Source organism: Maylandia zebra, unplaced genomic scaffold, assembly GCF_041146795.1.
Source record: "Maylandia zebra isolate NMK-2024a unplaced genomic scaffold, Mzebra_GT3a scaffold09, whole genome shotgun sequence".
Lineage (NCBI taxonomy): Eukaryota > Metazoa > Chordata > Actinopteri > Cichliformes > Cichlidae > Maylandia > Maylandia zebra.
The window spans coordinates 161,802-175,168 of record NW_027490039.1 but is presented as its reverse complement, the minus strand read 5'-3'; the positions used below and the strand labels follow the sequence as shown (position 1 = coordinate 175,168).

General features: G+C 43.4%; 1 protein-coding gene and 1 long non-coding RNA gene across 2 annotated transcripts in view; one reads left to right on the top strand and one right to left on the bottom strand.

Moving 5' to 3' along the window:
- The window catches only part of LOC101484771 (MAM domain-containing glycosylphosphatidylinositol anchor protein 2), a 172,814-nt gene extending 171,147 nt beyond the window's left edge, over positions 1–1,667 (bottom strand). Inside the window, exon 1 of the mRNA XM_004572181.3 lies at positions 865–1,667. Coding sequence (XP_004572238.1) covers positions 865–937 — 73 coding nt within the window. The 5' untranslated portion in view covers positions 938–1,667. The remainder of the gene's footprint in view (positions 1–864) is intronic.
- LOC143415830 (uncharacterized) overlaps positions 1–4,922 on the top strand; it is a 235,675-nt gene extending 230,753 nt beyond the window's left edge. Inside the window, exon 3 of the long non-coding RNA XR_013096259.1 lies at positions 4,447–4,922. This is a non-coding gene — a long non-coding RNA (uncharacterized LOC143415830). The remainder of the gene's footprint in view (positions 1–4,446) is intronic.
- Positions 4,923–13,367: the final 8,445 nt, after the last annotated feature.

The following is a 13,367-nucleotide window of genomic DNA, read 5'->3' as shown; positions in this document are numbered from 1 at the left end:
GGCAAAATGTAAAAGTCAAATATAAAATTATAAAATAGACATTGGAAAATGCAGTTTTGTAAAAAGGGCATTTATAAAGTAAGAGGCTGAAACAGCAGATGCCTGAGCACCAGCACACTGTCTACAGTAACGCACTGACTGTATTTACTAAGAGCCACGACACAGAAATAAGCAGAAAAACAACACAGTATTATAGTACATGCAACTTGATTTCTACTGGAGGACCAAAGTATAGCAGGACACAGTTATGACACCATATTACACCAGATTATTTGAAATGTGCAAGTAAGGCAAAATGAGAAGATCGGGGTTTATGTACAGTAGAGGAATGGCCACCGTGCAGGAGCTGGCATGTGTTACAGTAACTACAGGAACGAACCAGCAGCATACCAGTAAAAGAACCGGCATTTCCAGTCATTTCCAGTGCCCGGTCATGTCAGGACTGACACAGTGAAAGCAGCAGCAGCAGCAGCATCGTGTCGCCATCTCCTGCTGCACGGAGCTGCAGGCTGCTTCATACAGACCCACCGGCACACACCGAACCCACAGTGCCATCTAATAACGGCACTGCTGGGGCCACGATGCAGGATTAGCACTGCGGCTGTCCCTGTATGCACAGGTGTGCTTATCTGTGTTTGTGTAGCAGCCTACCTGTTGTGCCTTTATGCCAGGCACGAGTGTGACTGAATGAACCACGAACCAGCCACGCACGCACACGCACAGGAGCCAAATCCCTCACAAGGTCAAGTTGCTGTTTGTAATACTCCGCTCGCGTGCACTCAAAATCGCATTCACGTAACATGTAAAATGCGCGTGCATGTGGTAACTCAAAATATTTGAATTGTATGCTAATGACGTCCTTACCGTACACGCCCTGGCCGTGCACGCCCTGCAGGAAGCCGGTAAACAGCCACAGGAGACCGAAAACTACCCCCATCTTCACATCGTCCTGTGGCCTCGTCGCTGCTTCTGCCCCCCTCCGGGGATGAGGGTGGATGTTCGGTTCTCCGCTGCTGCCGCTGCTCTTCCTCCGTCCTCCTCCGCTCCGTACACAATCTCATCCACAGATCCAAATATTTCCCTGCTAGCAGCCTCCGACCCCGGTTAGATATGACGGGCAGATGCGGTTCCGCTCATACCGGTGCTAACGTTTGCTAAAAGCGCCAGAAACCCTTGAGGAGAAGGACGTCCAGCGGCACCCGGCGAGAGCAGATGCTTCACTCGCTCCTTGATGATGACATTCCGGGGGAAAGGATCAAAACTGAAGGAGCAAACAGCCGGTGCGTCAGTCTTCTTTGAGCTGGTCAAAAGTGTGCGCTGACCGTCCGCCGAGTCCACCGGGATGCGCGTCCGTCGGTCAGTACCGGAGATACATCCATCATCCTGCGGAGAAGCGCTACCGCTCCGTGTCAGCGGCTCGGCCCTTCAGGCCGGGGAGAGGAGAGGGACAGTCCGTGATGCCGTGAGTTCCAGCAAAGACGGATAAGCGGTCAGTCCGGTCGATTTGTCGGTGTATTTCACCGGTCGGTGAGAGACGTCACTCAGCCAACCGAGCAGTAAAGTCGCGGGAACGGAGAACGGAAGGACTTCCGGTATTTGTATATCAAAATAAAAGTCACCTGCCAGCTCATCCGCCGTGTTTATGGCTGATTCAGCAGCGAAATCTACAGTCTCTGGATTTCACTGTGCTAAAATATCGCGCTTATTATAAAATAATAATAATTATTATTATTAAGTAATACATTTCTCCCTAATCAGCTGTTAAATGGGAATTACTGGTGCAGGGTGTCATGGTCCGGGTGAGTCCGGGGTTTTACCTCCGAATAACGGTTTCCACCTGGAAACTCTCCACCAGGTCTTCAAGTAACCACAGTTAGTGCTGACCGTCATAGATGTTTGCTCACAGCAGTGTTACCCCTGTGTTCTACACCCCCAGTCATCCTGGATCCGCTCACCTGCCTGCCCTCCCATCACACCACTCTCGGATCACCTCACCTGGACACCACGCTGCTTCACCCGGACCAATTACCCCTCTCTTGCCCAAACCTCCACCTGCAAAGTTAGACAAAGTCTGGTTGTGATTCACTCTCATCAGGATCAGGACTCACCTGGTTTCTGCTCGTGTCAGTGTTCACAGATTACCTGTCCCCTCTCCCCGTGTCACACAATCATTTATCTAATAATTTCATGTTTGGATAAAATAAGTGAGACACATAACACTGAAATGTATGTTTCATAAAGTAAAGAAACCTTTTTAAAGTAGGTGTAATATTGTTCCGATAGCGACAGTCGTCGTGTTAGGCGGAGGCTATTATTGTTAAGAGTGACTTGTGGTGCCTTCCTGACAAACTGCAGCGGGATGGACACGAGCAGGAATCTGCCGCGCAAAGCGTCACGAGCAGCTTCTGTTTTACACCTGTGGGGGGGAGAGAAAGGACAGCACTCCTCACGAGACACGCAGAGCCTGTGGGCGGCACGCGCGCTGGAAATGACAGCCTGAGCCCTCAGCATCCAGGTCTCCGTGCTTAACGCTGAACACGGACGATCAACGATATATTTGAATAAATATTTGTTTAAAAAAGAAAGAAAACCAGTTTTCATCCAGCTTCTGCATCTTCTCGCTCATGAGCACACTTCCTCCGTTACACCAGCCCGTGTTGGTTATACATGCATCCATCCTTATTGTCAGGCTTATATACAGGCTCTGGATTTTAACGCCAATAAAGATGATGTCAATAAAACATGGATGAGGACACACGTGCTTGTATTGATTTCCCCTCTTCGACGACACAGACCTGTTGCTAAACTATTATGGGCTGTAAGCTAAAATGACTGGTAGGTTAAAATGATTCGTGCTGATTCTGTGTAACCAGACTTTTCTAATCTGAAGTCTAATTAAGCCTAAAATAAATAAAACAATTATTATGTCTGCAAAGTCTACTCTTACAAAATGTGCACTCAGCGGTTTGCTGAGATACAAAATTCATGTTCAGTGTGTTTTTGCAGCCCTGCACTCCATTCCCTGTTTGTCATTTGGCCCTTGGAGAAACTGACTGCCAGTGTTGTCTCTGCACATAACATTAGCAAAGAACCACTTTTAAATGGTATCTTTAGCCCTTTGTTAGCTAAAAACATAATTTGTTTCCAGATGCTGTATGCAAGTTTAAACCTGATCTCTGCACAAAGGCCACAGCTTCTTCTTGTATGGTCCAGGAACTGGTGCAGGATTTTTGTCTTTGAGATCAGGAGAGCTTTGTTGTAAATATGTCTCAGTCTGAGTTCAGGCAAAATTAAAAAAGATGCTCCGAGATGAATTCTTAATTTCCTCCCATTATCCAGTACGGTGGCCCCTAGAGACAAAGCACGTACAAACTCCAAAACACTTGCAAACTCCAAAACACGTACAAACTCCAAAACACTTGCAAACTAAAAAACACATGCAAATTCCAAAACACAACGGAAGTGCTCCAGGACGCTAGGGGCAGTGTTGAGCTTTTGTTACCTACTAACTACACAAGCCAGGAAGTACCAATGACCGGATTTGGGGTTTGCAGCCTTAAAGGCCGCATTTTAAGGCCGATTACGTCACAGCGACAAGAGAAGGCTTTCCCAATTCAAAGGCTGCCCGAAATGCGGCCCTGAAATGCGTCCATAATTTCCCTGAATTTTAAGGATGGGTCGGTGTAGCCTTCATGGCCCAACATATCCCAGACTTCATAGTGCGGTGGTGTTGTGGATAATTTTGCCGAAAAAAAACGGTGGAAGCGGAGCGGAGGAAGAGTAAACTTTCAGAAGTAAGTACTGAATATTATGTCACTTATTTATGCGCAAATGTTTTTTTAATGAAGAACATGAAACCATTATTGTTGGCCACATGTCGGGAAAGTTGACATTAGCGATGTTTGTACTTTCAGAATTAACTTGGTTTTAAAGCCTTTACTTTAAAAAAATATATATAGTCGACCTTAATCTTACAGAGATTGTGATGATTTTGTGGATAATTAAAGTCAGTCATATATCCACAAACACAAGCTGAAAGTCAGTGATGCTGCTCGGTTTGCAGTCCTGAACATCACGGCACAAGCAGGATTCACTGCACTGTTAATGTTAGCTGTGTTATATTGCTGCCTCTGTTCGGTGGTGTCGAGCCAAACGGACTTTAACGTGTGTTTGAACGAGCTGACGGTTCACTCGTTAAGCTGAAAGAAAGATGCTTTAATCACAGCAGTCACACATGTGTCCACTGCACCATCTGGAACTCTTCTTGTTTACACTCGTAATAACACAAACACTAAATCCTGCTTCTCTGTGCTGTTGTGTAGCAGTGTGTACACCTGAGACTGTCACCTGTCTGTCTGTCCTGCACTCTCTGTTTCTTTCTCTCTGATTGTGGAATAAAAGTATGAACATGTGTTTATAAGTTACACTTGTGTTTGAATCCTGCAGCTTATCACACATTTGATTTCCATGTGTGACGACTGCAAGTGTCCAGAGTGAGGACAGACTGAGGGACCCACTGCTGCACATCATCTGTGAGGCTTTGCACCCCTGATGATCCACCAGGACAAACTCAGCAGTGTGTGAGGAAGAGGAGGAGGAAGAGCCAGCAGCAGCTGACAGATGGAGAGAATAGACAGACTGTTCCCTGTTTGTGAAGGACTGCTAGGAAAGTTTAACATAACTGTCTGTGCTGAATCAGTCTTATTAGGTAATGTTCAAATAATGTGATCATCCCAGTGTTTCCAGTGTGGGAGAAAGTACTCAGAGTACTCAGGGCCTTCAAGTTACACACTATGAAAGGCAGCAACAAGTTTAATGTTCAGAAACCTAAAGTCTGTATCAGCAGCAGGATGGAGCTAAAAATAAATGTTGGTTTCAGTTCTATGAAGCTTTGAGTATTTTGGATCAGTAGCTGCTGTGTGTGTTGCATCATATTGCTGTAACTGTTTATATGCTTTATATATTCTGAGCTAAATTGATCTATAGTGTTACATCATATTCTATAAGGATGTTATGTGTTTGAAGACTTTCTGCCCAGTTTGACCCATTTAGCAGAAGTCAGCCTGTTTAAGGCTCTGATATCTATTCTGTGTGACTTAAAGCAGTTATGACATGGTCTGATTTTCTCACCCAATAAAGGAATATTTCATATATCAGTCTACTCTTCATTTTATCAGAAACAGTTATCACAGCTTGTACATTTTCTTTTTATAAATATATGTAAGCAATGAGCCAAATTTAGTAATGCCAACATGAAGGAACAACATTTGTCTCTTATATATGATACACCTATATATGCACTGTCAAAGATACTTGTCTTTGAGTGAAGATTTAAGGTGATAAGACATATAAATAAATGCAACTTGAATCTGTACTGAAGCTCAGTATTTGACACAGAGTTCATGTTCACTGCTGTAATAGCTAATAATGATTAATATAATAACTATAATATTGGCCATATTATATTTACATTACCAAAGTGAGATGACTTTAGTCTCATGAACAACATTAGCTAATTCTTATTTACTAACTAATCTTAAATAACTGTTCAGTACAGAAATGAAGCCCAAAAATCATGTTTTACTGTCCTGTGGTCTCAGCCTCAGATACTTATCAAATCACACAAAGCTCATGTAGAAACAAACAAACAAACAAAATATGTTCTCCCTCATTTCTGTCAAACCAAGTTGTATGACACGTTCCCAGCGGTTAGTATCACGGTTGCTAGGCAACCTGGGAAGCGCGACGGAGACTAGACCGTCCCATACAGACAAACTTGCCGTTTATTTTGCAAATCGAGCTCAACACTGCCCCTAGCGTCCTGGAGCACTTCCGTTGTGTTTTGGAATTTGCATGTGTTTTTGAGTTTGCAAGTGTTTTGGAATTTGTACGTGTTTTGGAATTTGTACGTGTTTTGGAATTTGCATGTGTTTTTTAGTTTGCAAGTGTTTTGGATTTTGCAAGTGTTTTGGAATTTGTACGTGTTTTGGAATTTGTACGTGTTTTGGATTTTGCAAGTGTTTTGGAATTTGTACATGTTTTGGAATTTGTACGTGTTTTGGAATTTGTACGTGTTTTGGATTTTGCAAGTGTTTTGGAGTTTGTACGTGTTTTGGATTTTGCAAGTGTTTTGGATTTTGCAAGTGTTTTGGAATTTGTACGTGTTTTGGAATTTGTACGTGTTTTGGATTTTGCAAGTGTTTTGGAATTTGTACGTGTTTTGGATTTTGCAAGTGTTTTGGAATTTGTACGTGTTTTGGATTTTGCAAGTGTTTTGGATTTTGCAAGTGTTTTGGAATTTGTACGTGTGTTGGAATTTGTACGTGTTTTGGAATTTGTACGTGTGTTGGAATTTGTACGTGTTTTGGAATTTGTACGTGTTTTGGATTTTGCAAGTGTTTTGGAATTTGTACGTGTTTTGGATTTTGCAAGTGTTTTTTGATTTTGCAAGTGTTTTGGAATTTGTACGTGTTTTGGAATTTGCATGTGTTTTTTAGTTGCAAGTGTTTTGGGTTTTGCAAGTGTTTTGGAGTTTGTACGTGTTTTGGGTTTTGCAAGTGTTTTGGAGTTTGTACGTGTTTTGGGTTTTGCAAGTGTTTTGGATTTTGCAAGTGTTTTGGGTTTTGCAAGTGTTTTGGATTTTGCAAGTGTTTTGGAGTTTGTACGTGTTTTGGAGTTTGCATGTGTTCTTTAGTTTGCAAGTGTTTTGGAGTTTGCATGTGTTTTGGAATTTGCATGTGTTTTGGAGTTTGTACGTGCTTTGTCTCTAGGGGCCACCGTAATCCAGCCTTACTCAAAAGGAATGAATACTAAAGACATTATTGCCATTCCTGTCCAGGGATTGGCTGCTCGTGACCAAATCACCTTATGTTGATAATTAAAAATAGCAGCGAGGGAGCATTAAGGAGAGCAAGACCGAATGAGATGGAGACACAGAAATAAGAATTCAGAGAAGTTTTTCTTTTTTACGAGTAGTAATCAGTTCCCACTAAAGAGATGTAGAGCAGCAGCGGCTCCATGCACCATTACAACACTTTAATGGCATTTCCCCCTCATTTGTGAATAGGAGAGAAAGGGGGATTAACACTAGATTTACTAAACCTGCGCAAATTTGCGTAACTTCCCTCAACTCAACACCTACTAGAATTACTGGGGTTTTTATTTTATGGTGCAAGTCCCGAGGTGTTAATCACCCCTGCTGAGAGTTTCACAGGTCGTCAGCTCGTTTCTCCTCCAGCTTTGGTTGTGCAAACCACCCATTATCCTTGAGGCCTGGCACATTTGCATTTGTTCACTCAGAGTTGCTCAGATCCAAGCCAGGCCAAACCTCTGTGTTACAACTTTCAGAAATGTCTGCTGTATCTATACAAAATATCCCACACATTGACTGACCTGCAGATATGAAAGACACACATTCACAGCTTCCTTGACTCTCAGCACAGATCTTCCATTGTTCCACTGTGTATGTGAGGAAGTGGCATTGCTTGACTACAGCACAGTGCTGTGCATAAAAGCAGACCGACCCAGGCGGGAGAATCATTTCTTGTTCGCATTTCTGAGAACGCACATCAGGATGGCCTCCGTATCACTGCCACGCAGGAAGAACCTCTCCACGCAACAGGCTTTGGCCTTGCTTCAGGAAATGGACGAAGCAGATTCTGATGGAGGAGAGGTTTCATTTGTCCAGCAGGCCACTGATACCTCCTCAGAAGAATCTGAAAAGGAGACGGAACAAGAACCCAACATGCCTCCACGGAAGATGAAGAGGCCCCGTGGTACTGGGAAGCCCAGCCAGAGCCACACGGCAAAAGACGGCACTGCGTGGGTAGAGGAGGACATTGGAAAGCCCAGTGCAGCAGCAAATTGCTCGTGCTTCATTGCACAAGCTGGACCCACAGAGTCTGCTAAGGTTTGTCACTGCCATATTACATATGATATTTATATAAACCCATTTAGAGTGAGGTTCATGTAAATTTACCATTCTCTATTTGTTTATCTTCCAACAGCGTAAGATTACAAGTGTGCTCCAAAGCTTCCTTTGCCTGTTAGACGTGGGAATGCTGCAGACCATCAGGGAGTGTACGGTCCATCGAGCCCACAGAACAGAGCCGGACTGGAATTTGTCAGTTCATGAACTGATGGCATTCATTTCAATCCTGTTTGTAAGAGCAATCATGTGTCCTGTTGGTGCCATTGTGGATTGCTGGTCAGAAATGGTAAATAGCCTGTGTTTATATAGCGCTTTACTCGTCCCTAAGGACCCCAAAGCGCTTTACATATCCAGTCATCCACCCATTCACACACTGGTGATGGCAGCTACATTGTAGCCACAGCCACCCTGGGGCGCACTGACAGAGGCGAGGCTGCCGGACACTGGCGCCACCGGGCCCTCTGACCACCACCAGTAGGCAACGGGTGAAGTTCAAAAGTTCAACAAGAACTGTGCTAAGAGTTTCACTCCAGGAGAACACATGACCATAGATGAACAGCTGTTCCCTACCAAGGTTCGTTTTCCATTCACACAGTATATCGCAACCAAGCCAGACAAATTTGGGATCAAGTTCTGGATGGCCACGGACACCAAATATGTCTGCAGTGCATCTCCTTACTTGGGAAAAGACCCCAGTCGCCAGAAGGGAGAGAGGCTGGCAGAGAACGTGGGCATGAAACTGAGGGAGCCGTTTTTGGATGATGGGAGAAACGTCACAACAGACAATTTCTTTACTTCACTGTCACTGTCGCACAGACTGCTGCAGTGCAAAATGCCGTTACGGGGCACGGTGAATAAAGTCCGGCGTGAACTTCCTCAACTTGCAAAAGAAACTGCACAGCGAGAGGTATTCTCCACTTCAGTGCTTAGAAGTGGCCTGTTTACCTGTGCAACATGTCACAAATTCACCAGTGCCAAACCCAGGGATGATGGACACTGGGTCTGCAAACGCTGTAAAGTTTGAAACTCTTTGAAATAAAACAGACTTGTGTACCCATATATTGTGAACGTGTGTCTTTTGTATGTAGGTTGTAACACAGAGGTTTGACCTGCCTTGGATCTGAGTAAACAAATGCCAATGTTGCACACACACACACACACACACACGCACGCACACACACACGCAGCAAATCTGCATTTATTTGTCCCACAAGTGGAAAATCTGCATTGTCATTGCAGAAAAGTGGACAAAAGCAGCTAAATAAAAACTGTACAAAGAGCACAGTATAGAAAGTGCAAACAATATATATCTAGATATATATCTATATCTAGTAGGGGTGGGTATTGATAAGATTTTCACGATTCCGATTCCAGTTTTGATTCTGTTTAACGATTCGATTCTTTATTGATTCTTTTTAAAAAGGAGAACACTAAGGTCGATTAGCTTAGAACTTTGTTTTATATCTTCTCTTTGAACAAGATAGAAATTTAGGAGTAACATGGCCTTACAAACCCAACAGTGAGATCTTAAGAGATCCTTAATTGCCTACAATTAAACACATTCACTTACCGAAAATCATCTGCTGTGGCAAACGGGTGCAAGCCTTTGACCACAAACTGAGTCTCTGCTCGGTGACATTCGTCTATCCTGGCCTGAAAGGAGATGCTACCGGTAGACTGCAGCGAGAACTGCCAGCATCTGAGCCAGACTCTGTCTCTCATCATGGTCACTAAATGCACAGTAATGGTTTTGTAATAAGGCAGATCGCGCTAACATAATATGCACTGTTAGTTGATTATTTACCTGCCGCATTAACAGGAGAGGACGTGCAAACGTTACCGCTGCTGCTGGGTTGAGATTCACGAGTCCGGAGCGGAATTAAAAACACGACATTCATTTAAGGTCATCGTGTGTTTTGTGAGCAAATGCTTTTGCATATTCGTAGTGTTTCCTCCCTTAAATGAAATATCTGCTTTGCAAGTATTGTAAGTTGCCCTGTTGTCATCCGTTCTCTTAAAGTGTAACCAAGCTTTTGAGCGTTTGAGCCGCGTACGCGCCGTGTTTCCTGCCAGGTAAATGACACTCCGCGACGTGGTGACGTCATTTCGGGCGACTGGAATCGATAAGGGAATCGTTTGCAAAAATGGCAAACAATTCCAAGGAATTGAAACAGTGGGAACCGGTTCTCAACAAGAACCGGGTTTCCATACCCATCCCTAATATCTAGATATAGACATACAGTGGGGCAAAAAAGTATTTAGTCAGCCACCGATTGTGCAAGTTCCCCCACCTAAAATGATGACAGAGGTCAGTAATTTGCACCAGAGGTACACTTCAACTGTGAGAGACAGAATGTGAAAAAAAAATCCATGAATCCACATGGTAGGGTTTGTAAAGAATTTATTCGTAAATCAGGGTGGAAAATAAGTATTTGGTCAATAACAAAAATACAACTCAGATACATTGAGACAGCGCTCGCTCACCTTATTACCGTCTAAAGTGTTGGATTTCAGAAAAAAAAAAAAAAAAAATACAACTCAGTACTTTGTAACATAACCTTTGTTGGCAATAACAGAGGTCAAACGTTTACTATAGGTCTTTACCAGGTTGGCACACACAGTAGCTGGTATTTTGGCCCATTCCTCCATGCAGATCTTCTCGAGAGCAGTGATGTTTTGGGGCTGTCGCCGAGCAACACGGACTTTCAACTCCCGCCACAGATTTTCTATGGGGTTGAGGTCTGGAGACTGGCTAGGCCACTCCAGGACTTTCAAATGCTTCTTACGGAGCCACTCCTTTGTTTCCCGGGCGGTGTGTTTTGGATCATTGTCATGTTGGAAGACCCAGCCTCGTTTCATCTTCAAAGTTCTCACTGATGGAAGGAGGTTTTGGCTCAAAATCTCACGATACATGGCCCCATTCATTCTGTCCTTAACACGGATCAGTCGTCCTGTCCCCTTGGCAGAAAAACAGCCCCATAGCATGATGTTTCCACCCCCATGCTTCACAGTAGGTATGGTGTTCTTGGGATGCAACTCAGTATTCTTCTTCCTCCAAACACGACGAGTTGAGTTTATACCAAAAAGTTCTACTTTGGTTTCATCTGACCACATGACATTCTCCCAATCCTCTGCTGTATCATCCATGTGCTCTCTGGCAAACTTCAGACGGGCCTGGACATGCACTGGCTTCAGCAGCGGAACACGTCTGGCACTGCGGGATTTGATTCCCTGCCGTTGTAGTGTGTTACTGATGGTGACCTTTGTTACTTTGGTCCCAGCTCTCTGCAGGTCATTCACCAGGTCCCCCCGTGTGGTTCTGGGATCTTTGCTCACCGTTCTCATGATCATTTTGACCCCACGGGATGAGATCTTGCGTGGAGCCCCAGATCGAGGGAGATTATCAGTGGTCTTGTATGTCTTCCATTTTCTGATGATTGCTCCCACAGTTGATTTTTTCACACCAAGCTGCTTGCCTATTGTAGATTCACTCTTCCCAGTCTGGTGCAGGTCTACAATACTTTTCCTGGTGTCCTTCGAAAGCTCTTTGGTCTTGGCCATGGCGGAGTTTGGAGTCTGACTGTTTGAGGCTGTGGACAGGTGTCTTTTATACAGATGATGAGTTCAAACAGGTGCCATTCATACAGGTAACGAGTGGGGGACAGAAAAGCTTCTTACAGAAGACGTTACAGGTCTGTGAGAGCCAGAGATTTTCCTTGTTTGAGGTGACCAAATACTTATTTTCCACCCTAATTTACCAATAAATTCTTTACAAATCCTACCATGTGGATTCATGGATTTTTTTTTTCACATTCTGTCTCTCACAGTTGAAGTGTACCTCTGGTGCAAATTACTGACCTCTGTCATCATTTTAAGTGGGGGAACTTGCACAATCGGTGGCTGACTAAATATTTTTGCCCCTCTGTATATGTGTGTGTGTATAACTAGACTTTATACATATTATGTAAGGTGTGGATATATAAATATATGGACAACTCTGTGTATATATGTTTATGGACAGGCATGCAATGTAGTGACAAGGACTGACAAGAACTAATATTGCATATGAGAAATATTGAACATAGAAGCTACCATGGTGTATTGTACGCTGCAGGTAAGGAAGGAAAGTAGCTTTGCAGGGAAGCAAAGACCTGAATCTCTCATGGTTGGGGGAGGGTGTGTTTGCACAACAAAAGCAGGAGAACAATGGAGCTGAAGGCCTGTGAAAATCTCTGCGGGGTGCTAGGAGGTGTTAGGTTCAGGGGAATTTACGCAAATTTGCGCAGGGCTAGTAAATCTAGTAGTAGGGACTTGCACCAGGGAAAAAACGCTCAGTAATTCTAGTGCCACTGATTACATCTCACCTGCTCCTTTATATGGCACCTATAACTTGTACATAACTGTGTAGATACTTTGTAGGCACTTCTTTAACTTTAAGTCTATTTTTTTTCTCTCATTCTAAAGAAATTTTAATGTAAAAATCTACATGCTGCTAACGGAGAGTACTTAGTCTTTTGAGATTCACACGATCCTGGAAAAATTCAGTTCAGTTCAGTTTTCTTATACAGCTCCAAATCAGTACAATCCGTCCTGCTCTGTAGTAAAATCAGCGACATTTGACCGTCCTGTTGCTTTTGGAGTGTATTTATTTATGTATCTGTATTATATTATACAAACACATTAAAAGTGAATTTCTGTCCAAAAAATGCACTCAGTTTACTTCTTACTCACTGTGAGCATCATTCATTATCCTCCCAGTTATTAAGGTTAGGATATGTATTTATTTTATTCCAATCCACTCTTCTCTTGCAGAATTTAAATAACCTTTATCAGATTTGACGGTTTTGTTACAGACTTTTAAAAAAGTGTTTTGCTTTTCTTTCACAGATGTGGGATTAAATTGTGTTAAAATGTACAAAACAGTGATGTCATGTTTCGTGACGAGGACCCAGGCACAGAGGGACTTGATGAATTTAAGAATCTTATGATTTAAGAAAGAAATTTGCAGACTTGCACAGAGATGGTAAAATTATGATGACTGATAACAGAGACGAGGACAACAGATGATGAGGACAGGGAGGAACAGAGGGAACTCGGGACAACTGGAGACATTTAAGGATGCAGGGACTGACAGAGACGGGGAAGACGTCTCATCGTGACGGGTAAAGTTTATCTTGCTGGCTGAGCAGCTCTCTGGGTGCTCGGCACCCCAAAGCTCTGATCCTAGAATCGCCCCTGCCGTGGATTAATAATGACTAATGATTGAACACAGAGTGAAAAACACTCTAATAGTCTGTAGCTGAACCATCTCCATTACTCAAAGGTACCAGTGTCTCTCAGTATTTCAAAACTGAGGTGACATCATCATAGCTCAAGTTTCAACTTACCCTAAAATCCTCAAAGAGTCTTTAGTATCTTATAAATTCAGGAAAACAGT